The sequence below is a fragment of the Glossina fuscipes genome, unplaced genomic scaffold (assembly GCF_014805625.2).
Source record: "Glossina fuscipes isolate IAEA_lab_2018 unplaced genomic scaffold, Yale_Gfus_2 3, whole genome shotgun sequence".
Taxonomy (NCBI): domain Eukaryota; kingdom Metazoa; phylum Arthropoda; class Insecta; order Diptera; family Glossinidae; genus Glossina; species Glossina fuscipes.
The window spans coordinates 8,261,587-8,286,987 of record NW_023998417.1 but is presented as its reverse complement, the minus strand read 5'-3'; the positions used below and the strand labels follow the sequence as shown (position 1 = coordinate 8,286,987).

The 25,401-nt window shown below is 31.8% G+C and overlaps 2 protein-coding genes across 12 annotated transcripts in view; one reads left to right on the top strand and one right to left on the bottom strand.

Moving 5' to 3' along the window:
* Nucleotides 1–21,898, bottom strand: part of LOC119634776 (AF4/FMR2 family member lilli) — a 302,476-nt gene extending 280,578 nt beyond the window's left edge. For 2 of the 11 annotated variants that reach the window (XM_038029131.1, XM_038029140.1), the window contains exons 1-2: nt 20,471–21,095; nt 12,659–13,883 (exon numbers count right to left, since the gene is read on the bottom strand). In XM_038029131.1, the coding sequence (XP_037885059.1) occupies nt 12,659–13,809 (1,151 nt within the window). In that variant the 5' untranslated portion in view covers nt 13,810–13,883; nt 20,471–21,095. The other 9 variants (XM_038029139.1, XM_038029132.1, XM_038029133.1 and 6 more) reach the window with 9 other exon arrangements.
* Nucleotides 21,899–23,336: 1,438 nt separating this feature from the next.
* LOC119634880 (nucleoporin Ndc1-like) lies at nt 23,337–25,401 on the top strand. The gene is made up of 3 exons (XM_038029293.1): nt 23,337–23,924; nt 23,979–24,610; nt 24,680–25,401. Exons 1-3 carry the CDS (start codon nt 23,533–23,535, stop codon nt 25,399–25,401), a joined length of 1,746 nt encoding a protein of 581 aa, XP_037885221.1. The 5' UTR covers nt 23,337–23,532.

Sequence of the window (25,401 nt, the reverse complement as noted above, 5' to 3'; positions counted from 1 at the left end):
TTTATTGTAGTGATTTCAGGTTTGTTATATGTCTGAAAAACATACCTACTTACGTACATATATATGCATATATGCAGGCATAAAATTGAAGCTAGCTACACATTGCATACCTTCATATGTCGTTGTTGATGTGTATGCTGTGTTTACTTTTATTTTAATCGTGTTTAAATTGTTTTTGTGTATAACATTACTTTACATGTAATCGTGTTTATGCATGTGGTGTTATGGTGTGGTTTTCATGTACAAACAGTTTTTGCCGTTGCTGTTGCTCTTGCTGTTGCTCTTGCTGTTGCTGTTGCTGTTACTGTTGCCGTTTTATGTTTTATGATTATTTTACCAAGTTTATTGAAAGTTAAATGATTAACACAAGACCTAATGATTATGGTCAAATGAAATTCATTGCTTTTTGTTTTCAGTAATTTAATACCAAACCCGAGAATTTTATTACACTTCTTCTTAAATATATGAACGAAAACATTTCAAAAAGTTGACACATTATGATATCTTCGACATTCATTCGTTATATATATATATATATATATTGTTATTGAGTAAGAAATTAACCAGACGATAAAATATAGTGTTTCGACACAAACCATTAATTTCAGTTTTAACAACCGTTAAAATATTTCATATTTTCACACTCATCTTGCCCGATATGTTAAGTATATTCAATATTTGTACCATTTCAAAAGAAATACATATAGGCATGCATATATGTGTATATATAGTGTCGGTCAATCGGACTATCACAATTACGCAATTGTTTGTCTGCATTTGAAATCATTTGTGATCTTTATCGGGAATAAAGAGACTTAGTCTGTCCCTTTAAAAAAAATTTATAAATCAAAGGCTACTACTTGCTTATGCCCATCACCTTCCGTCTGAAACTGTGGGGAATATGCAACAAGAACCATACAATGTGCGTAAATACTTCAGTAACAAAAGATCCCTTACATCGGCTCCTATTGTCTTAGTCTTCCACATAGAACTGTTAGGCTTTTGTTTTCAGAGGTACTCTCTTAAGGATCTATTTTAATTGGTCTCCAGAATTATTAATAATAAGGTGAATATTATTGTCATCAATTAATTATAATGACTAATGTAAACTAATTCACACCATCAATACAAATAAAGTTGTTTTAAGTGCTTTCAGAAACTTTAAAAACTAAACAATTAATAAAAGTTATATTCGCATTGAAAGAGTAAGCCATGGTTATTTATGAGTGCAATGAACGATCGATATGAGAATCGTAAAATTTGCTTTGCTATGAACATTCTACTCTTTTTGCGAAGTTGTTCGTCAGAGGTCGAAGCTAATCTTCAAAGAAATCTTTAAAGGGCTACTATAAATGCTTACATCATGTGTAGACCGATTACGCTGACATCGGCAATCTCTTAGTTAGTATTTTTTTCAAATTTTATTCCCGCAAAACGAATATTGGCTCAGAATATAAGCTTTAACCTTTAATAACCTTTCACATCGTAACATAACCCAAATAAGATAAAAAGCAATAATACTTGAATAGCAAATTGATTGGCGCCGCCTATGCAGAATGTCAATTTTACATGTGTCAGCATAAGATGAATACGTACATACAACGTTTATTATTCTCTTTGCAACACAAATAAAAACTCTTAATAAATTTGTATTCGTATTCAGCGTGAACTTCTGAGCTGCTTTAACAATGTCTAGCTACATTTTTGTGTCCATCTGTACACACCTACCACACGCATTTTTCCCTATCTTACTACTTATATGTTTGCGTATTCGTCTCGCTCTCCGGACTTCGATCACCGGGCTTATCTCCATAGCAACAGCAATTCTCGCGGCCATAAATATTCAGATAAGCGGTTTTTTTTTCTTCTCATTCAGTGTGGTTTTCTGGACTTCGGCTCCGGCCGCTTGACCGTCCACCTGCCTGTTCGCATGCTTGTTTATTTCCCCGTCCTTTGGTTCATCTTTATGCTTACCCGCCTAGTTGGACGCGTGTCTATCGAATTGTTTGTTCCACAATCTGTCCGCCTAAGTTCACCCTACCTGTCCACCTACTTCTTCGTCGCTTCTTCGCCTCTTGGTTCGCTTGTTTATCCCGCTGATTAATTGCCTATTTGCCTATATGTCTAACAATTGCTCTGTGTGTTTGTTTTATTTCTTCTCATTTTTAAAAACGAATAGTATTAGAATAGTCTAAGAGCAACAGTTTTCGAATCATTTTAAACGAGCTGTCTTTATATACACGCATGTACAATTCATGAACATTTCTTTCAATAATAATTGAAGTGAACTATATACGAATATAGGGAACATTAGTAGTGTTCGGACATACCTACAAAATTGTACTGCATTTTTACATTGACGATGTACCGAGAGATTTGCTTTTTTTAGAGGACTCTTCACGTGCCCAATTTTTAATGCAGAACATCCCGCAATAAATAAGGATACGCAGCCATTTTAATTATAAATAGCTTTGTATAATCCTTTCCACTCAACGTCTTGTTACTTAAAATAATGAGATTACAACAATTGAACCATAATGCGCTAGTAGCAGTAAAATATGCAGTAACTCACAAACTTAAGGCAGAATCTCAACAACAGCAAATGAAAAGACATGAAAAAATAATGATAAGAATACCATTCTTATAGAAAAAATTAAGTTATAGTTGCAAGACAAGAATCGCTTTTTCCAAAAATTAAAAAAAAAAAAAAAAAAACCTCGAGCGAACTAATATTTTTTTACCGCTATATATTTGAATTTTAAAAGTAATAATGAAGCTATTAAAACAATATATTCATGAACCTAATTACTATAATTAAAACAATCTCTTCAAATAATCTCAAAATTATAGTGAGATAAATATTTATGGTCTCTCCCCTCGTTTTTCACTTCTGTTTTTTTTTTTTTTTTTTTAAAAAGATCACACGCAAATTGGATTTTAAATCATATATATTTCGTACATCAAAGGTCAAGAACAGCATTCTTTACAAAACAACAACAATAATAAGAGAAAAATATCAGCAATAATAACCACGAAAAACTCATACAATGTGCCAACTGAGGATACCAGCAAACATAAAAGTCATAAATCAAAAGCAAGTAGCACGCGTAATAAAAAATGAAAAAAAAAAAAAAAAAAATTAAAAAAAAAAAAAAATTAATAATAAAAATAAAAACAACAAAAATAACATCAATGGCAGCAGCAACAACAACAGCAGCAGCAACAGCAGCAGTAACAACCGAAAACCGAACCTAGAGAAATCTCAGGAATGCGGAATAGAGTTAACATTCGTGGAAACATAACAAAATTTACTGACTAACCACCAAGAGCAGTAAGCAGTAGTAGTAGTAGTAGTAGTATACTGCACACACAAAACAGAACCATATGTTCCGAAAAAAATAAAACACACATAAACACCAGCAACTGGCAGCAACTGGCTAACGGTGTATAAAAATTGAATGGAAGCTGGTTAAAAGTAAAAGACAAACAGACATTCAAGCAATTGCTGCAACATTTACTGAGCTCTCGTTTCAACTGCATGTTACGTAAGCATATATATATATATATAGGTAGTAAAGTAGAAATTTACCATCTTTATGGCTTATTATTTGTAGTTTATGACTTCTGTTGCTTGTAATAGATTTTCAAGAAGAAAAAATCATCAAACAGAGAGAGAAAAATGAAAAAAACAAAAAAAAAAAAACACAAAGATTAAAAGGAACAATAACCCCGGGATGGAGAAGAAAATACATTAATTCTATTTACAATTTCGTATTGCTGTTAGCCTTTTTTGTAATTTTATGAAAGAATCGTTAACACATTTACTGTGTAGGTTGCATTCTTAGGTCTTAACAAAAAAAAAATAAGCAAAATTAGAAAAGCAATAAAAAACTGGTAAAGAAAGTCAAAAAAAAAAAAAAAAGTAAGTAAATGAAAAATTTCACACACATTACTAACAGCTGGAGCGTGTGCAAACCGTCATAAATTTCTCAAATTCTTCCTTCTGCTCTTCCAAAATAACAAATTTTCCCCTTCTACTTGCTATTGAAACAGACTTCGTATCAGAGATTAGCTACGATTTAGAGCCAACTAGTTGGGAGGGTAAAAAAAATCACATTTATATTTAAAGCAATTTCAGCTTAATTATGGGCGTGTCAATTAATCAATTGAGAGCATATTTCTCCTTAATTTGAAGCCTTTCCTACACTGTAAGTTATTGCTATCAAGGAAAAGAGTTTTCAATTTTCATAAGGAAGCGCGATGACAAATGGATTATCATTCAAAATTTGCAAAAATTCGATCGAATTCAAAATTTCCCTTCGAATTTTCCTGACTTTCAAGAAGCAAGCAACAGACAGGCGTAGCTATCAAAAAAGAAATAACTGAAGAGAAGGAGATGAGAGGGTCGATGGTGGTCATATGCATGCCCTGCATAAACCTTTGCCGACTAAGCACTCATTATAAATGCGAACAAATCGAATTTGAAGGTGCGATGGATAAGCGAACATCTCTAAAGCATTTTCTCTTTAAATTAAATTCATTAGCAATTACTTCGTAGATTCCTGAATTCTAGATTATGGAACTTGTGCTCGAATACCACCTAAGCTCAAGCTATTTACTCAAGGACCCTAAGAAAAACTTGTACTAATTTCGCAGATCACTAACTCCTACGGATTACAGGCAAGTTTTCTTCTTTTTTTTTCTTTTTGGTTTAAGGCGAAGATGTGTGTGTAGGCTTATTTTCCCCCAGTTTTTCCTTTGATATTTTAAATGACTTTTTGCAATATTTGTTGAAATTTTTACATTAATATCCGTTGTAGAGTAGGATGTAAGTTTTGTGTGCCACAATGAAGTCAATTATGTCACAATGAAGAGCAATTACTATTGATCTTTTCAGCTGATCAACAAATTGTTGCTTCCTGTAGGGACGTTCATTCCCAAGGCATTTTTGAATAAACAAACATATTGACTTAAGAAGGCTATTAAATTACTTCTGTTTTGAAACGAATGTCACCTATGGGAGATACAAGTAAATCGTAGATTTTTAATTAACTGAAGCTATATGCGTGAATCCATGCTGACTACTTGCTAGGCAATAATTATATGGGCAGTGATTCAAATTAATTTCTAATTCAAACCCAATATTGTATTAAAAATCAATTTGAATGAGTAAAAATGAATGAATTTCCAATCGTGGCTAGGCATGTGTGTGTGAAAATTATACTTATTTTCGGTTTTTTTTTTTTTGAGTTTTTAAGGAGCACTTAAGAAACGATCAGCTATTAGACATGGTGTAGAACCTTAACATCACGTATTGTTGAAGAATATATATATTTATCGCTATTCCAAGTTAATCAAAAACCTGGACAATGAATGCTTCAGGCGCATTACAAAAGCGATAAAAGAGCGTTTGTTTGGGTTAATTTATCGAAGCGAAGCTTCATTACTTCAATACACGAGTAATCTACATCCTTCTCCTGTAGAGATCTTTCCCAAGGTACACACACACACCGCTCCCTTTTTTTCTCCTTTCTCCTACCTACAAAAGCCTTATTGTATATTGATCACCATTGTGCCTTGAAATGCGTTTGACATATCCATGGCCTATATAGGACTTATGGCATAAATTTTTGAATTTACTTTATTTAAAGATAAGGCGACATTTTTCTAATGACCAATCGATATCGTTGCAATAACGCATTTATGAAAGTCTGCTCTGCTCTTTAGTTCGATTTCAGTCTCTTATCTCTAATAAAAGTTGCGAGTTACCATTTTTCTCATCAAAGTTTATTACGAGTTTTCGCTCATTTTGCACGATGCACGATTTGCGACTATAATGCATAACACATCACAGGCCAGGCTTCAGATGTCTGTCTGCGGAGTGCAATCAATACTTGAAAAGTCGTATATGTATATGACAAACGACTAAATAGTCGCACAATTTTATGCTTATTATAAACATATTTACTTTATAAGGTCTTTAAGGCTAAATATGTATGCGTTACAACAATTGAAGAAAAGGAAACAAACTTGAAGCGTGTATGTTGCCCTCCCCCCGCCTCACCGCATGTTCCCCTGGTAGATATAATAAAAATTATTTATGACAGGTTTATTTTCCCTTCGATTACGAAACGATTGCACGGAAGTTATAAAAATTGCCATAAAATCATATAATTCTCGTAAAATATTTGCGCTTTCTTATGTAAATCTTACCTAAAAGTAAATCTGACTAAAAAGAAAAAAAAAAAAAAAACATTATTTTTGCATTTATTAAACATAAAATTTGATTATGTAATTTATGGGTGAAAAAAAAAAAAAAAAAAACTAAGCAATTATGTGAGTTCACTGAATTATTTACGGCAAATATATTTAACTCATAATATGATATTGAAGAGGCGAGGATAGAAGGAGAGCGAGTAGGAAATAAACAAAACATTTATCTAATAAACGATGTTAATGGCATCTCTTTATCGGAGAGACATAGTAGCGTATGGCTTGTTAATATTTATACATAAATATGCTTCATTTCTTCTTGTTGTTGTTGTTGTTGCAATAATTACATTAAAAACATGACCTAATTTGAAGTTAATTGTGTAATTAAATGCCACCGCATTAAAGTGCTCATAAATGATTTTATGAGCACTTAAATACAGACACACTCCCGGCTACGCTCACCAAGCTAATGCTTGATTATACATAAATGTATAACACAACAACGACCTCAACCAGTCATTCATTCATTCATTCATACATACATAGATTAATAAATGTACACTTAAATATGTGAACGTTTTCCTATTGATGTAAACTACCAAAGTAACCAATAAATGAAATTGTAGATGATAATAAATCAACTTGACGCGTGCTTCATGTTTTCAAACGCTTCTATTTTGTACTATTTTCATACCATCAATATAACGATCTATTAAAGTATATCACTTTTTCCATTTCCTTTGGAACGACAAAAAATAATCGAAAAAAAAAAGCAAAACTCATTCCAATTGTCATAAAATGTATGTCTGCCAAGCTTGCTGCTCTACCGTATACAGATTTGAACCCGCGAGCACTGACTTAATAGTCGAATAAGATAAGTGTAGTAAAACTGAATTTTTGTTACCCCTCGCCTTACAACAACAACAAAAAATATCTGATGGCGTAAATGAACAGTCAATCCATCAATCCATCCATCAAACAATCATTCATCATTCTAAGGCTTAAAATATGAACAACTAAAGAATTAAATGCAAAACAAAAAAGCCTTCAAGGCATGAAGTATCTATCTATATATATGAGAAAGAGTTAAATGGCAAATCTTCAAGTAGAAATAATGTCGTTTGCCAACAAATCATCATATATCCGAATAATTATCAAATGTTTATTTTAAGTGACGAGATATACGAGATACTCCGTTAGAGCGAAGAATTTTGTTACAAAAATTGCTGCCTAAGGCCTATGTGTATGTTCTTTGAACTCATCATTCTTTTGTTTACATATTACGATAGTTACCTATACTTTTACCTATACATGTACACATCGTACATGTACATCATCCCATAATCATTTTAAAATTGCTATATGTTACGCTGTTAAAATGTTGATTTTTTCGTTAGTTCTTTTTCTTTTGTTTTTGTTTTGCGGTATATTAAAAATCTTTAATTGTAAGTATTTTGTATACATACAGATGCGAATGAAATGTTATCATAATGAAAAAACGTAGACAAATAGCAGACCGTATAAATTAAATAGAAATCATAAACAAAATTTTGTACATATTTGTCCACACGATGATCTAAGAAAACAATGCAAACAAACATACACAACAAATATAGAAGAGATAGAATACAACAACAAATACGATAAAGCGAATATCATATAAGAAATTGTTTATATAGGAGATGCCTAAGGCTATGTAATCGTATGTAGCTTGAAGTCAAGTAGCCAACCATCCTACTTATGCATGTTATGTGTAATTATTGTTAATCTTACTTACTTTACTATACGAATGAACGAATGGGACGAACGACGATAACTGTTATCCAACATATATATAAATATTTGCATTAAACAGATACTTGTGATTGTCATTGAGGTTTTATATAAAGTTTTGATAGCATTCGTTTGATTATTTATTATTATATTTGTGGTTGTAACGCTATACAACTTATACTCTCTTCTCTGTATGATGTGCGTTGTTTAATGTTTATTTATTGCTCTTATGCTGTTCTTGTGATGTTTAAATTGTTGTTTATTATTATTTATATTTATTGGACGAGCATATGTTATATTCGCTTAAGGAGATATCATGCTTACGCGTGTTCACATATTATTATGTTTATTATGTTCGATATGTGCGACATGAACGATGTTTTTATTCAAGGCATACGCAATATCTTTATTAAAATGAAATAAATTTTGAAAAAAAAAAAAAAAAAAAAAATTTTTTTTTAAAAACATTGAATATTTTTTTTATAAAAAGGTAAAAGAAAAGAAACAATATATTTATTTTAAGTAGAATAAAACAAAGATTTCTTTACTTTTTTCTTCTTCTTTTTTTTCGTTCAATTGTTTGCAAGACAGATATTGTACTTTGCATAATAAGATAAGATAAACACAAAATGTCTATGAATAATAAAAGATTTCCATAGAAAAAATATTTAAGAATTCTTACTCAAATAGTTTATAAACAAATTGGAACAAATTAAAAAAAAAAAAAAAACAGATATCAACCTCAATTTTGAATGTAATTGTATTGAAGAACAATATCATCAGAATAACGGATTTTAGATTTCTCTTAATATTTTTTACTTGTTTTGTAAATATGGGAGAAGAATATTATTATTTTTATTATAAATTTAGCCAGAGAATGAATTCTAAGACTAAAGTCTTAAAGCGCCAGCATCTAAGGCTTTCGGCTTTATTAAAAACTCTACGGCACTTGAGATTTCAACCCACGACCTTTGAGTTGCCAGTCGAGATTCCTCGCCTTCGGCCACTCAGGCGGATCAGGGGGCGGATCATGAGTTTTTTCGAAACCAATCGAATATATTTTTAGGTGCATTTAATATTACATTGAACTCAAGAACCCAATTCCTGGATAATTTGGAGGTGTCAGCTGGACGACATGTGTTATTGTTTGCTTCAATCAAATGAGACCTTCACTAAGAGATTACATGAGATGAAAATCTGTCCTGCTTGGTGTAATTGCAAGCGTATGAATAGCCCATTTTCCGCACCATATTTAAATCTTATACCCAAAAATCTTCTATTGATTGTTAATTACTGAACAAAACCTAGATAAATATCAGTAAGGGATTTATTGGCTTGAAAATAGGGATAAGTCTGTTTGTCAAAAGAATACATGTAACTAACACTGACTTGTTTTAATCCCACACCTAGTTTTAACCTATTCAGAGTCGGCTGAGTTTATAGTAAAGAGGATAAAAGACGTTATGGAGTTAGTAGAATTCTCGCATTCGTAGTACATAAGCTGAGTCCTGGTAAGATCATTACAAAGAGTGGCAACGCCAAACTATTCAAGTGAAATGAGATGAGCCATCAAGGAATGAGTAATGACAGTAGCGAGTTAACCCATCTGGATCAAAGTAAGTAATAAATATTTAGGAGCTATCGGCTTATGGGCTATTTAGGTTGTTATTCGAAACAACAGAATAATACCGAAATTCAGATTACCATGCCGTAATGTATGGGATAATAACTTCTACAACTATTTTCGGTATGAAAAGCGTGAGAGTCAGTAAAATGATTGCCATTTAGCATACATGGTCAATCTGTTGACATTGTCACAGCCTTGGTGTTGCATAGCTTATCGAATTGAACTAATAAAAGGAAAGTAATATGAGATAAGAAAGTGTTGGAAATTACATAAGAAGCTGTATAACTGAATGCAGTGTAGTTAGTATATTGAATACGTTTATTAGGAATGAAAACTCAATGAACCGTGTTATTGCTGTATATTCGAACAATGAAAATCACGTTATGGTAATTTCTGGTAAATGCCAATCGCTGGATATCTAAAAGGTAAGCTTACGTTGGGAAGGCACGGAATATACCGGGTGCGGTAACACCAACCGTCAGCTTGCAACACCCTAATTTTGAAGCGTTTAACGATATAAAATCAAATTTTTTTTTTTTGCGGATTAACATAAAGTTCATGTCGTCTTTTTATCAACTCACAATAAATGTATCTTAGTGTCAATCAAAATTGTTTCGTAATAATGCATTTTTTTTTTTTTTTTTTTTTTTTTTTTTTTTTTTTTTTTGATTAAAGTAAATCCATTCCAAATGAGGAAACAACAACGTACAATTTCAGAAATGTTCTCACAATTAGAAAACCATTATAAAAAATGTCGCTGTTTTCAACAGAAAATCCTATATAAATAAAACGTATGCCAAGGGAAAAATTCATGGAGATATTGTAAATGTCGCATTTCCATCGTTCACGTGAAGCCACGTGGCAGAAACGCAATTCACTGACGCGCATTCATCATGAACAAAGCAAAAAAAAAAACAAAAAGAATCATTACAAGCAGATACAAAATTAGCCTCAAGAAAGGAACGAAAACTTTCACTGTAACCTTTGATTTTAGCCTAAGCTAAGAGAGTTTTTATCGCATAATAGACGTGAAACACATAATGATTGCTAAGAATATTTACAGAAAGTACGTGGATATGAAATTCATATACATGTCTGGGATGCAACAAACATATCTGTCTATGTAGTGGTTTCTTGCATAAATATGCTTTAATCCTTTTATAAAACAACAACTAAAAAACGATATATATCGTCGAAAGGAAGCGAAACGACTTTAAGAAATTAATGAGAAAACTATGCAACTAACTGTAAGGTCTCTGCTTGCTATAGCGACTTTTTTATAATCTCCAGCTATTGTTGAATTTGTTTTTAATGTCGAGCAACATAAACTGATTCAATTCATATATAGGTATAATCGAAGTCGCGAACTAGTGCCGTGAACTTTTTGCAATGATTATAAATTCAGAATACTTTATCGACAAGAACTTGGAATGCCCTACCTTAGGATATTTAAGAGAATACAACGAACTTCCGTTCTCCGTTCGTAAAAACATAAGAAAAAACTCTAAAGGTTAGCACCTTGAGCTTTTCTTTTTTTTTTTTTGTTAATTTTTGGTGAAAGGGTGCCAAAGGGTTCCCTCCTTTCTTTTCGCTTCCTACTTCACAATGTAATAAAGAATTTGCAAACAAAGTTAAGAGAAGGTCAATAAAGACTATTCATGTTATTAATAAATTATGTATGTATGTTTTTTTTTTTTTTTTTTAAATTTATATCATGTAAATTGATTCGACATTACGCTAATAAATTCTTTTGACATTTATAAACCATAAAATTTACTTATATGGCTTTTCTTCCGGTAAATTTATGCAAAATTTATTTTACAAACAATAACGATACCAAGATTGAAAGAAAATAAATAAAAAAATGACGCAAAAAACAAACAACCTGCAGGCAAGCTACAAGGAGTGAAAATAAAATAAATTCAAATTAAACTAAGAACGAAAGGATGAACAAACTAAGGATAAAGGAAAGAAAGAAAAAAAAAAACAAGTGGAAAAATTCATAAAAGAAATACATTACATGTGTGACGTGAGGACTACGAGAAACCCATGTATAAGTATTATTGAACAAAAAAAAAACAAAAAAAAAAAAAATCGAAAAAAGAAAAAACAATAATAACAGCACAAAGTTACAAGAAAAAGAAAAAAAAAACAAACATATATTATGATGAAAAATTTACGTATTTCAACCCCAAAAATTTATGCATATTACACTGTCAAAGAAACCCTTTATGGGTTACGGTTAACACAGCGATGAGAAGAAAACCATACGCAATTGAATTGTTATGGTCGTCTGTTCCTTATATTACTACCTATATACATATGCGTGTATGCATTGACTAGTATTCGTTTCTTGCAAACGAGATGGGGAAAGCAGCAATAGGTTCGATTTTTTTTTTTTTTTTTTTTATATGGTTTCATTAAAATGTTAAGCATACTAAATAAAAAATAAACAAAAGAGCAAAAAAAAAAAATATATAGAATTTTTTTATAGAAATCCATAAAAGCCAAAAAGGATATAATCTCGAACAAATACAGGAAACCTTTGAAAACGGAAACACAAAAACCAAATACATAATAAAATATTTTTTATGGAAGAACTTGGCAACCATAACCATATTAATAATTCGCCTTGCTAGCTTGAGTTTTTCTACACTTTTTCCTAGTCCTAGTACTGCTGTTGTTGCTGCTGCTACTGCTGCTGCTGCTGCTGCCGCTGGCCTACTACTGTGTTATGTTAATAAATAATCATTTCATTATGCAAGATTATTGTGTTATTATTATTATTAACACACACACAGACCAACAATATGACGCACAAAAGGTCAATAATACAGTTTACAGAGTTTTCTAACAAATCTAAACCTATTATAATGTTTATTTTCTTCTTATTATTATAATTCTGTCTTGAAAAATGCTTCTTATTTAATCCCCCAACAAGTTTAACCGAAAGCATGGAGGGTAACTTTTTTTTTTTTCCCGAGAATACAAGTGAACAATTAATTTCACCATATGACGAAATATAAAGAAAGACTGATTACTTACCTGACGTAAACAATTTCATTGTTGTTGGTCAGTCTACGCCAGCCGGGTGCCAAATTGGCTTTATTGCCTTTTGCAGCAGGAATTTTTATTTCAGTTGTATTTAAATTCGGATTATTATGATGGTTAGTGGAATTACAATTGCCGTCATTGTTAGGTATTGAAATATTTGGTTGTTTAGCAACGCTTTCAATTGTGTTCGCGTTCACATTGGTTGCATTACTTAAGGGCGACCTTGAGCTTAATGCCGTTGTTGAATTATTTACATTCGCTTTTAATGGCTGGTGTTGTTGAATTTGTTGCATTGACGTTGAATTTTGTGTCATTTGCGGTGTATGCCATTGATGTTGTGGCTGTTGCGATTGATGGTGATGATGATGATTAAGATGATGAGGATGATGATGATGATGATGTTGCTGTTCTTGTTGTTGTTGTTGCTGCTGCTGCTGTTGTTGTTGTTGTTGCGCTGACATCATATTGCCATTATGTTGCTGATAAGCATTCGGGCCAATCAGTGAAGGAGTTCTTGACGTTACGTTACTCCCATTTACCGTAGCTCCTGATATATGTTGTGATGGTTGACTTATTTGCTGTGATGATACTAATCTTTGTGATTGTTGTTGTTGCACTTGCTGCTGCTGGTGTTGTTGTTGTTGCGTTGTACCATATGCGATATTATTATGAAATTTATTTTGTTGTTGTTGTTGTTGTTGTGGATTTAAATGATTTTGGTGATGTGTTTGCTGTGGCTGTGATTGCGTTTGTTGGTTTATGTGGTGAGCTGTTGGCGATGTCGCCATCATATGATGATTGTTTAGCATTTCTTGTTGTTCTTGTTGCTGTTGTTGCATTTTAAAATGCATTTGATGTTGCTGCTGTTGCGGAAAATGTTGCATTTGACTGTGTTGTTGATTTATAACATAATGTGACTGTTGATGTTGTTGCATACCATACGCTTGCTGTTGTTGTTGCTGTTGCTTTAAAGCATACTGTTGCATTAAGTGCTGTTGCTGTTGCATATTATGAATTGCCGGTGGCATTGGTGTCGTTCTACCAATCACTGCGCCACCATTTATACCAACAGCAGTATTCAATTTTTGCTGTTGTTGTGGCTGCGGTTGATGTTGCTGATGCCCAGCACTTGCTGCTGCCATATTAATACTTTATATATATGATTCTTCAAATGGTTACAGTTAGAACGCTGCTAACTAAAGAATTATTATAAATTCTGAAAACAAAAAAATCAAAAAAATTAATTTAATTTAATTTAATGAATAAAAATTTTTAGATAAATAACGAAAAATACTTAGATCAGGATTAGAATTAGAAAAAATGAATTTAATTATTTCACATCTTAACTATCTTCTTCTTCTTTTTCTGCAATGCTGTTGTTAACAATCAGTTAATTCCCTTTGTTGTAAAAAACAATGTTAAATTATACGAATGTTAAGTATATTTTATAAATAATATAATCTACCGTTAGGCTCAACTAAAACATGAAACGTTGCCTAGTTTTTAATGCAACGACTGATAGTCAATTAAAGGCAAAGAATTTGGGATTGTCAAAATAAATCCAATTTTCATCCTCAGTTGGAATATAATGCGAGAAATGCTTTCTTCTGTACCGTTTGGGATTAGAAAAATTATATGTTGGTGTTACGACGACTGCTTATTATTGCCAAAAATCCCAGCTTGAAATATGTACGTCCTGTATATGTGGTATTAAAACCGTCTACGCACTAACTCCGATTTAGTATTTATATCCTTAGCATAAGATTGACTATTACTAACGTAGTGACTTAAAAAAAAAATATCTCGTCTACACTAAGCCGCTTGGTGAACAAAAATAAATACCTGAGATTATTTACTTTCTTAAAATTCGAAAATTTTCTTCTTCAATACGCTCAATCAAACAAAACGAAATCCAATTGTGTTACTCAAATAGCGCCGCCTAAAACCTAAGAAAGGGACGTTAAACTTTAGCATAACAAAACAACAAACATGAAATTTAATTCCTCCGCATAATCCTTCTAATGAACACAAAATCCGTACAATATTTGTGACTTTTTGAAGACCTCTTTTTTCGGCTCATTCGTCACACCTTAAAATTAAAAACTATTTAAAAAAAAACAAAAAAAAAAACAAAAAAACATTTCTAATGCCTAAGCAATAGCAAAACATGCATGTGTTTACTCATATTCATCAAACGGTCAGATCGGCAAATAGGAAGAGTGAAAAGAAGACAAAGGAACAGAGAGAGACCTTAGATTATATAAATGTCACGCTTTCATCTTTAACGGCGAGTGATAGCTAAATTTTATGGATGTTTTTGAAAAAATTCTATACAAAAAAAAATTGACATAACATCTTTTTCCTTTTTGCTTTCTTGAATTCCATTCTCCGGTTTGGTGTTAATAGAAAAATGTTAACTGAAAGGAATGTCTGTGATGTGGGTTCCAAACATACATATTGACAGATACTGAAAACTTATAGATATCTACTCAGCTATTGTTTCTGTTGCTTTCGTTTGCTGTTATTATTATTATTGGTGTTGTTGTTGTTGTTGTTGCCGTTACGCTTTGTTATGTTATCTCAATCGTTTCATTTTCGGTTTATCTTTTGTGTTATTTTAAGGAGTGACAATTGACTACGTGGGTATTTGAACATGAGCCTGTCTGCTAGGGACACACAAGTGGTTGTCGGTTTTTGCATTACATATATGCATACATACACGCACATATATACATTCTTATTCAAGTGGTGGATTAGATCATCTGCTCTTTATTTCTATTATCATTGTTGTTGTTGTCATTATTATTATTATTGTTTCTATTCGGTTTTTTTTCTCACCCGCCCCCGGGCCCCCCCCCCGTTTCAGCCTCGCTAAAAAGGATGTTCTAATGAAAGCAAACCTCACCGTAACATTGAAATATCCCAGCTTATGAAATCATAATAATGATTATCTCCGCTTTTATAAAAAGTATGTACGTGTTGACAATTTCAAGTACTTTTGAGTTTTGATTCGATTCAAACTTGAAAGGTGTTGAATACCAGAGATTTCTTTGTTGTTTGGTGGTTGTTTGATTGAATTTGAATTCATTAAAAGAATTGACAATATGTCAGTGACAGATATTGCTTTTTGCTGGTTTGTTTCTTTGATTGTTTGTTCTTGTCTGTCAATTTACTTTGATTTCACGATAAAAAAAAAATTTACTTTCTTTAAGTAATGATGGTTTGGTGTTTTATGTTTTTATCAAACGAAAATTTTTTAATAAACATTTCAATGATACTGTGCGCTCGCTTCATTAGAAAAGAATGAAAACGCCGTGAACGAGATGTCGTGATTTTTCATTCCCTTATGTATGGTTGAATATGTCCATTGATAATTTCAATTTAAGATACATTGTTACATTATGCAAATAGCATGAGTCTAGTTATAATTCTGTACAATGGATTTCCTTTCCGCTACAAAAAAAAAGGTTCATTACTTATAAAATATGTTCAAACGACAAGTCATATTGCTATTCATTCGCTTGACTTTAAAAATACAACAATTAAAATTAACGTAGAGTTCTATACACATATAATAGGAATTTCAAGACATCGCAAACAATGAACAGGAACAACGTATGGTAATATTTTTTATCCATCAACAAGGGATTAGTATATATGCGAGATTTGACCTTTGCATCGTCCACCGATAGCCATCAGATGTCCAATGAATTACAGCATAAAATTCTGAGCTTAGTTCGCCTTTTTGTGCCTTTGTTGCTTAAACACGAATATGATGCGTTTTGCTGAGTGAAGGTGAACGAATAGTCAACATTACATACACAAAAAAAATAATTTTTTAAAAATTGCATAATTCATGATCAGCAAGATGGACATTCGCATAAAGTAAATATGGGTCTTCCGGCTCTTGTAATGTAATCTCTGCGACGCTCAACGGAGCGTCTTAATTAAACAAATCCCTCAGTGCCGACAATGTCCGTCACTCCTTCGACACCGCTAATTTAAGGCAATGATCTTAGCAGACACCTTTACTGAAGCAAACTATGTTTGCTTTTATCATAACAAAGGGATTGTCTACATTAGTGCGGCTTACCATTGTTTTCCTTCTTTCTACCTATCATTTTCGGATCTCCTTGTTGTTATATAGAGAACCCACTAGTATTAAGTAATTAGTGTTTGGTTTAAAAGATTTATAGCTAACAATAAAGAAATACGCCCTTTTCACACTCTAGCAGCTCTTTTAAGGTAATTTGGGAAAAACTATATTTGCCCTGAATATCTCTAATACAAGTATTTGGTTACAGTTTATGACATAGTGTAAATACACTATAGACTGCTAAATACAACTGTGACTTTTTAACTTGAAAGTACTGGCGTATAAAATTTTCTTGGAATTGATATAGTTCTGTGGATATAGTTCCGTTTAGTACGTATGTCGATAGATCAGGAGTTGTTTGTTTGAACGATGCATTACCTTTTATGAAAATATGCAAGCGTGGAGTACTTTCTGGATAACTTTACAAGATCAATCCTTATATCCTTACGGAATTCGTATTATTTCTAAAAGATAGCAGAAATAGGGCCTAACGAAAAACTGTGTATCGAATAGTAAGTGTACAACTTGTTCTTTACAATAAAGTCTCGGATGTGGAAAGAAAAAACGGCGGAAAGAAAGTTATACGCCTAATACATGTCTATGAATATTGTGGAATAATTGAGATCCACTTATCCGAATGACTCGAATAATAAAAAAAAACTTTTAATATTTATACCCTATACTAGTTATTGTATAAGAATATATTGAGTTTGTGCACATGTATGTAACACCCACAAACTCGCTCACTTTCGATTATAACCGTCGATTCAGAATCACTTTCTGAATATATCTAAGTCTGTCGGTTCTTCTGTCCATGTTGTTTTCAAGTGCTCAATCTACTAAGATAGAAAATTTTTAAGACATTTTGATGAGATTCGATCAACCTATATATTTTGGACCAAGGACGAACCCTATTGAAAATGGTTGGATCGAATCACTCTACCTTACACCTTATTTTGAGAAGTCGTTGTATGAATAATTTTATTAAATGAAATTGTGTAGGGGATTTAATTGGGCGGCCGTGTTCCATTACAATGTATTCACTTTTGTTTCTTTTTTAAATAGCCTTAGGCGAGTTACATCATACTTTGTAATAAACATCAGATGACATCACACCTTCAGGGACAATAATTGCAGGTACATTTTGTTTTTGCAGAAAGCTTCATGTAATGATAAAATTAATATTAAATAGGTCTGTTTGACAACTTTCCGAGCATAATTGATTGAAACTTTTTCACGCTCTCTACCTTAAATCCTTTGGGCCATCTATAATGAGTAGAAAAAAATTCAAAAGAAATTTTTTTCTTGAAACCCCATGAAGCGCTGCGAGAGAGGGAAGCGAGGAAAGAGAATTGTGAAATGTATGAACTCCTACAGGAAATTTGGAGCCAAATGTCTTACCTGCTGACTTCTAGCTTCTCTAATGCGGAAATAGGTATCTTTAGAAAGTATTTACATGTATTTGAAAACCTTTTGAAACAAAAACATGTTAGTGTAGCTTCAGTGAGGCAACCGTTGATGTTATATGGGACTAATAACTATTAGAAAACTTCCAACCCTTCTGTAACAACATGAAAAATTTCACCGTTGATAAATAAAGCGAAACAGGCCCGCTTTAAAAGATGGAATCGTTAAGGAAAGAAAATGAGATATAAGAAATATTTGAACGGTCTTGGAGCTACAGAAAAATAAGACAAATCATGTACAAAAAACATATTTTAAAGCTTTAAGCGCACTCATCTCAAAACATGATTTTTCGACCACGAAAAAGCGTCGCCAAGTTTCATTCATTTTATTCGAAATTTTTTACAGTATCTTTAAAATACCGTTAACAAATTAATTTATTTTTTTTATTAACAAAAAAGTGGATTTTTTTTGGTTGAAGATTGAAATTTTTCTCTCTAACACTCGCTAATGAAATTCAACATTTCTAAAGTCCCCGACGTACAACCGTAACGATGTAAATTAAATGCACTTTCTTACACACAAATTTGCATCAAAAAAGAAAACGTAGATCACGAAGCCCTTTGCACTAAGAAAGCATAGCGAAAAAAATTGCTGCTCTGCTACTTTCAATTATTTTTCCATAATATTCTATTCAAGAAAATTGTCAAAAATGCGTTTTTCTTTTTTAGGCTGTTAGAGTGATGTTTCCCATTTCTAAACAGTACTGAACTCTGCATTGCTTGGGTCCTAAGGCGATTATTTACGCTTTTGCGTAGATAACTCAATCCTTTAAATATTACATTTTTACCTATCATATCTGAATGAAGATATCAGGAAATACGCTTAAAAGACACGCCATTTGATTTGTTTTGAAACGTGTTGCGGATTAATGTAAAGGTTACCTTTCACCTCGAAATTACTCTTTTCCCAATACTTCTACTTATTAATTACGAACTAAAATAGATATCGATTTTCAATGAGAAACAATGCAATGATAAAAGCTATGAACATGCAACAAGAACAACAACAAGAAGAAGAAAAAAATTATATTTCAATTATTTACGTAACCGTTGCATTAATTCGGGTCAGAAAGTTTAATGTAAACAATTGATAAGATAATTGTATGAGAATTTTACACTTAATTGACCTCAAATTTAGACATTTTCCTAACGTTTATAAACACAGGGAAAAAAAATTTACATTTTTCTATCCCAAGTCTACACCTGTTTATGCAATTTTCATAGCACACGACAATAATCCAATAATAAGCCTGAAAAAATCAACAAAACCCGCACGCACATACACAAATTCATTCTAATTGATATAAATGTCCAAATAATTCAAAAAGATTTACAGCTTTACAAATGTAATTTAATATGAACCCCGCAAGCAAATACACACTGATATTTCCAGCGCACTATACACTTATTGTAGTCAATGAAAACCAACACGCACTGAGTATTAAGTGTGAGCACAAAAGATTTGAGGGAGAGATTAATTTGTAATCCCATTAAATACACTTGACACACTTTTAACACAATGCACATTTTTGTTTACCAAATAACTTTATATTCAATATATGCAGGAACGAACACGTATGTATACACATGCATAATCAACTCTTTAACAAATATAATTTATTTCCATAAACATTCACAATTTATCAGATAAATAACGGCTAAAATAGTTGCAAATTTTTTTTTTTTTGTTTTATGCACATTTATAATTGATGACGATGATTATTTCTCGATTTTCGATATCACATTGTATTTTTATTTTTTTATTAATTTTTTTTTTTTTGATTTTTTTACCTAATTTCTCTATACACTATAAGAGCAAGAAAATTAAACGCATTGCATTTGCAGAAATCAATTGCAAGTAAGTCGTTTTACAATTTTCGAGATAAATAAAGAGAAAGAGAATGAGAGGGAGAACTATGCACACCGCTATAAAAAGAGAATAGGCAATACCAAAAACAAAAATCTACCATAGATAAGTGATGAGAGAAAAAGGTATTTGTATATGTTTTATAGAAAAATGCAATGCTACGCTAGATGCACTATAGCAATAATAATAATAAATTAGTATACGTTAAATGTATAAACGTTTAAACGATAATATCTTACTCTAAAGGGGAGTAGAATTCATTTTTAATAGAAAGTAGGTGAGTAGAGTAAAAGTTAATTGTAAAATATATATTTTTAGTTTTTAAAAGTTAGTCTAACTAAATAACTATGCGAGTATATCAACGAAACACACACCTTTAGAAAAAAAAAACAGAAGCTTATTGTAGCATTTTACACCAATCTTGAGAGTCCAAGCGATGAATGAGAGAATGGGAGATAGAGAGAACGCGCGCGCGACCGTTAATACGAACAAATGAGCAGTTTTGTTTGTAGGAAAAGAATTCAAACATATATATATATATATAAATATGTATGCTTGCAGTTGTGTGTTTTCTTTCACTTTTTGGTGTAGTGGAATTTCTGGTTATGATTATAAATTTTTAATTCAACACACGCACATACACATGCACACAAACAAATGTATTCGTCAACGGCATGCATGACCGTGTAATTTCAGGGGTATTAAAGTTAATTTCGGATAAAATTTTCACTTTTGTTTGCCTCATAAGCATTTGAATGCATGCACAATATGTTTTCTCGGCTCTTTTTTTATTTTCTCAATTACGAATAGTTTAATTCTTTATATATCTTTTGTTTTTTTTTTTTTTTTTTGTTTAAATAAAATGACACCTGCTTTCTAACGCGGAATATCCGAAACCATGTATATGATACAGCGCCATCACAAGAAAAATATAGATACCTTTACGCACGTAGATTATTATATATTTGAAATATATTTGTATTAGCATAAAAAAAAAAAATCTACCTTTGTTGTTATTTTCGTGATGCAGTCAACAACAGCAGCAACAAATGTCATTAATCGAAAAAATATAAAGCATCAAATTTTTGTTTTCTATTTTTTTTTTATGCTTGAATGTGTGCTGTCAAGTCAGCCGTAACCAAACGATGATGTTGCTGATGAATGACCTCAATACGCACAATGACATACAAACACACGTATATCCCCGATACGCTTACGCAAACATAAACGAATCAGCTTTCTACACTTTCCTTATTCTCCCAAATATTTTTACGTAAATACACAAATAACTTTACTCGCAGAGAGGAAAAAAAACACTTTTTAAATTCCATTCATTGCACAGTGCGTGCAATTAAATGCTTTTAGATTTCTTTAAATAAATATTTTTGCATATTTTTATTTTGAAGTTATTTTTAGCCGCTTTTAATAAACTTTACCTTCGAGCAATTAAAAGCCACAAAATTGCATTAATTTCCATAGGCAAATGCGTACGTACGTACGCATGTACGTTTACCGATTAGTGGAACAGATTTATCTACATACGTTTCTTTTTCGTATTGAATTAAATTGATTTTAATTAGTGCTCTGTATGCCTGTGTTGATGTGTGTGTTGTGTACTTGTGCTAAAGCATTTTCGCACTCACATTCTCATTTCACAAATTTTGATTTGATTTGCGGGCTCTATTTTCATTTTACTCTATCACTGCCTCTTCTTTTGACTTCACTCTCACCTTATATATATGTATAATAATTTGTGTATGTGCGTATGTAACACAATTACTTCAAAATATTTGTTTTAATTATATTTCACTTAAAAAAATATTATTTATATATAATTATATAAATATATGTATATACATTTTATTTTATTTGACATTTTTTACACAAATATTTAATCATATTATCTTTTCTTTTTAATTATTTTAGATATTATTTGTTGTTATTTTCCTTAATATTCTCCGCCGTATTTTTACGCGCAAAACGACCGCCGCACACAATAACCGTGAGTTACTGAGAAAATGTAGAAAATGTTTAGATTTATATTCGTGTAAGCAAGCAAATTGTTAAAAGTGAATCTCTTGATTCTCTCTATATTTATTTCTCTCTTTTGAGACACGAGTAAAGCAATTTTACAATAACAATACCAGCAATCCCCTAGTAATGCCAAATAATCGCAGAAATTCTCTCAGCGCAAACTAAATTTTACAATAATTTTGCAGAAGTGACTACAGCAAATATGCAACGTTGCTGCAAATAAGTAGTAGAAAATTTCAAAACTTATTTAAGCAACTATGTTTATAAGCAATTCGTTATTTTCTTCTTCGGATTTATTGTGATTGCAATTAATTATTTATATAGACACAAAGTAATAAAAAACAATATTTTTGCTGACAATATGATTTTAAAAAAGTCTTCTTACATGAATGGGTTTTGCGCATGCCCAGAGCGCATACGAATTAAAGAAAATAATTGCATTTTAAACATTTGATTAATGATTGGTTGTATGGCTGAACTTTGATCCTTTATCGACATTTACGACTTATTTTAGTTAACTGCAGATTTACAGCCTTGATGATGCCGATCGAAAAGGCTTGGAAAAGGAAGAAGGCTTACGAAAGTGCTTGTTTTCTTTGTTTATTTTAATATCTCATTCTTCTAGCGTTTTTAAAACCAATTTGTAGAAATTAAATGTTCCCGAATTTCAAGTGACTGAGGAAAAATAAAATGACTGGAAACAAAGTTCTGTGACGCAAATAAGATATATATGCTTGATGTAATTATAAAATATGAAGAAATCCAATAATGTAGTGAAATAAAATAGAAAACTGCGGCGTCCACAAATTTGTTGTATTTGCTCTTCTTATTCTCCAAGCCAGCAAATAAACAACATAGGTTTTACTGAGTTGTTGTATTTACTGGGTAACTATATCTTTGATCAAAATCTGCTTGATAAAAGTTTTTGACGCATTATAATTAGATAATGGCTATGAATAAAAATGAATTTAGGTTAATTATCGATCATTATCGATAAGTTTTAATATTATTTCATTAATGATTATAAATTCTTATTTGTCTTTAATAAAACACAAGAATTAAAAGTATTATTTATATAATCTACTGTTCAATAACCGATATAATATAGGATGAGTCACCCTGCATGTTGAAATTTAACTTGGCTGCATTCTTATAAAGAAAACAGGTGTTGTTTTAAAAAAGTGAAAAAAACGCGCTTAAACCATCGGCAAATGTTTGAGCAAAACGTTAAACAATATTAAATAAATTAAATCGTACACTAATTTTATATACGAACAATTAACGATCACAGTTCCTTTATTATCGAAGCGTTGACTTACATTTATAAAATTGTAACTCGTAGTCTAACCTAAAAAAAACCGGTATTTGATTTCTTTTATCCTCTGGAATTTGCGGATTTACAATGAAGACAACTGAATCCAAGTGCAAAATGTTGTTATTGTCGCGATGTTTAATTGCGTTGGTGTTGAGCGTTTTCATGCAATATTTATTATTAGCAGTTTTCTTGTTATTTGTCAACTTTAACGCGTTGCACCCGATGCGTTGGCTAAAGGAGACATCCAGCTTGATATTTTCTTTTTATACTTGGGTGGTAATAACGCCGCTTATAGCGTCAATTCTTATTTACGCAATTTTATTGGGAAAATCTCATTTAGCGATTAAACGTTACTATGCCTCTCGTTTCGTATGGTTAGTGAAAACATTTCCAAGAAAACTGTCTTTTCTTGGGATACATATAGTAATGGGACTGCTCACTGCGTGTACGTATACACAATTTCTCCATGAAGATTACAGGTGAGTCATTGCTACTCAATTTGTTTTTCCTTTCTAAATTGCATCTTACTGTAGATCTCTTACGTACGAATGTTACGGTCAAAGGTGTTTGAATCCTTATTACACGTTCCTTACTGGCATTGGCATTTCATCAGGTTTTTATCATTTCTGTAAAGCGAATTTAAAACAAGAACCGGAAGCAGAATTTCCCAACATCCAGCAGGCTTCCATAGTTCGTTTATGTGCTCTGCACTCGATACTATATAAATCTTTGCTCAAATCGTTTATGCCCTGCCTTTATTACACTTTCATTTATTGGCTTTTGGGTCATTACGGTAATGAACGTTTAGCTCTTTTATTTGGAATGGATTTGGAAGAAAATTACATTTCATTCTTTTCTACTGTTACCAATTTGCGTCTACTATTTTATGCTTGGATACTATCATCACAAATCCTCAGTAATATGCAATTGATGCAAAAATTGTTCTCAATCTTTTTAACGCAAGAAATGGAGTTCGTTATTGAAAAAGCCCAGTTAGTTTGTCCAAATTTAGAGACTAAAGCGGATAAGGATGTGACGCTGGTAGAAGCTCTGGCCACGACTCAAGTACCCATTATACAAAAACTGGGCGCGTTACAATTGCAAACAATGGGCAATAGCTCGATGATTAGTAAACGTTCCGCTATCTATAATTTATCTATACCCGGTAAGTTAAAAAGAATTAGATATGTATTTTCTGATGGTACTTAGTTAATTAATTATGCTTCATTTGCAGGTGGCTATCCTACGAATTGGAATAATTTGTCTGCCCAATGCTTGGCCATAATGAACGAATTCATTGAAGATTTGTCTCAATCTATTAAAAGCATATCAACCCTGAAGAATGCCGAATTTATATCTAAAGCCCAAACAAGCGCTACGATAGCGGCGGAAAAACTTTTACTACGTCAATATAATGTTATCTACGGCATTAGAAAAATGGTACCTGATGCACCGGCTGTCACGACTTTAACTTGTCCTAAACCGCTGCCAACAGCACAACGTATTAAAGAATATTTTGATAATAAGTATAAACAACTTCACACGACTTTACATACCACACTTCGTAGAACACCAGGATTTTTTTATATGTTTTGTGAACCGGAAGGTGCAAAGGCTGCCTTTATTCTATCGAATTCACAAATTATAATTTGGATATGTCAAGGCTTAGCAGGGATCTGTGCATCGTCCTTTAAAGAGGATAAACACGGCGTAGTACAAATCACTCTACCGGAAATAATTAACACTCTCTTGAGACTGAAACAGGAATCTGATAAACTGAATAATGTTAATTTAAATGGAAAAAAGTGGGATCAAAATTTAATTGCTTTGAAGAGTGCCGTAAAACGTAGTTTGTATAAAATTACTACAATTTACGGCGATTATCTGCCCGATATTATCGAGGATGCTGAGAATTTACGAATTTTGTCCAGCTTTAGAAATTACCAGGATACTTAA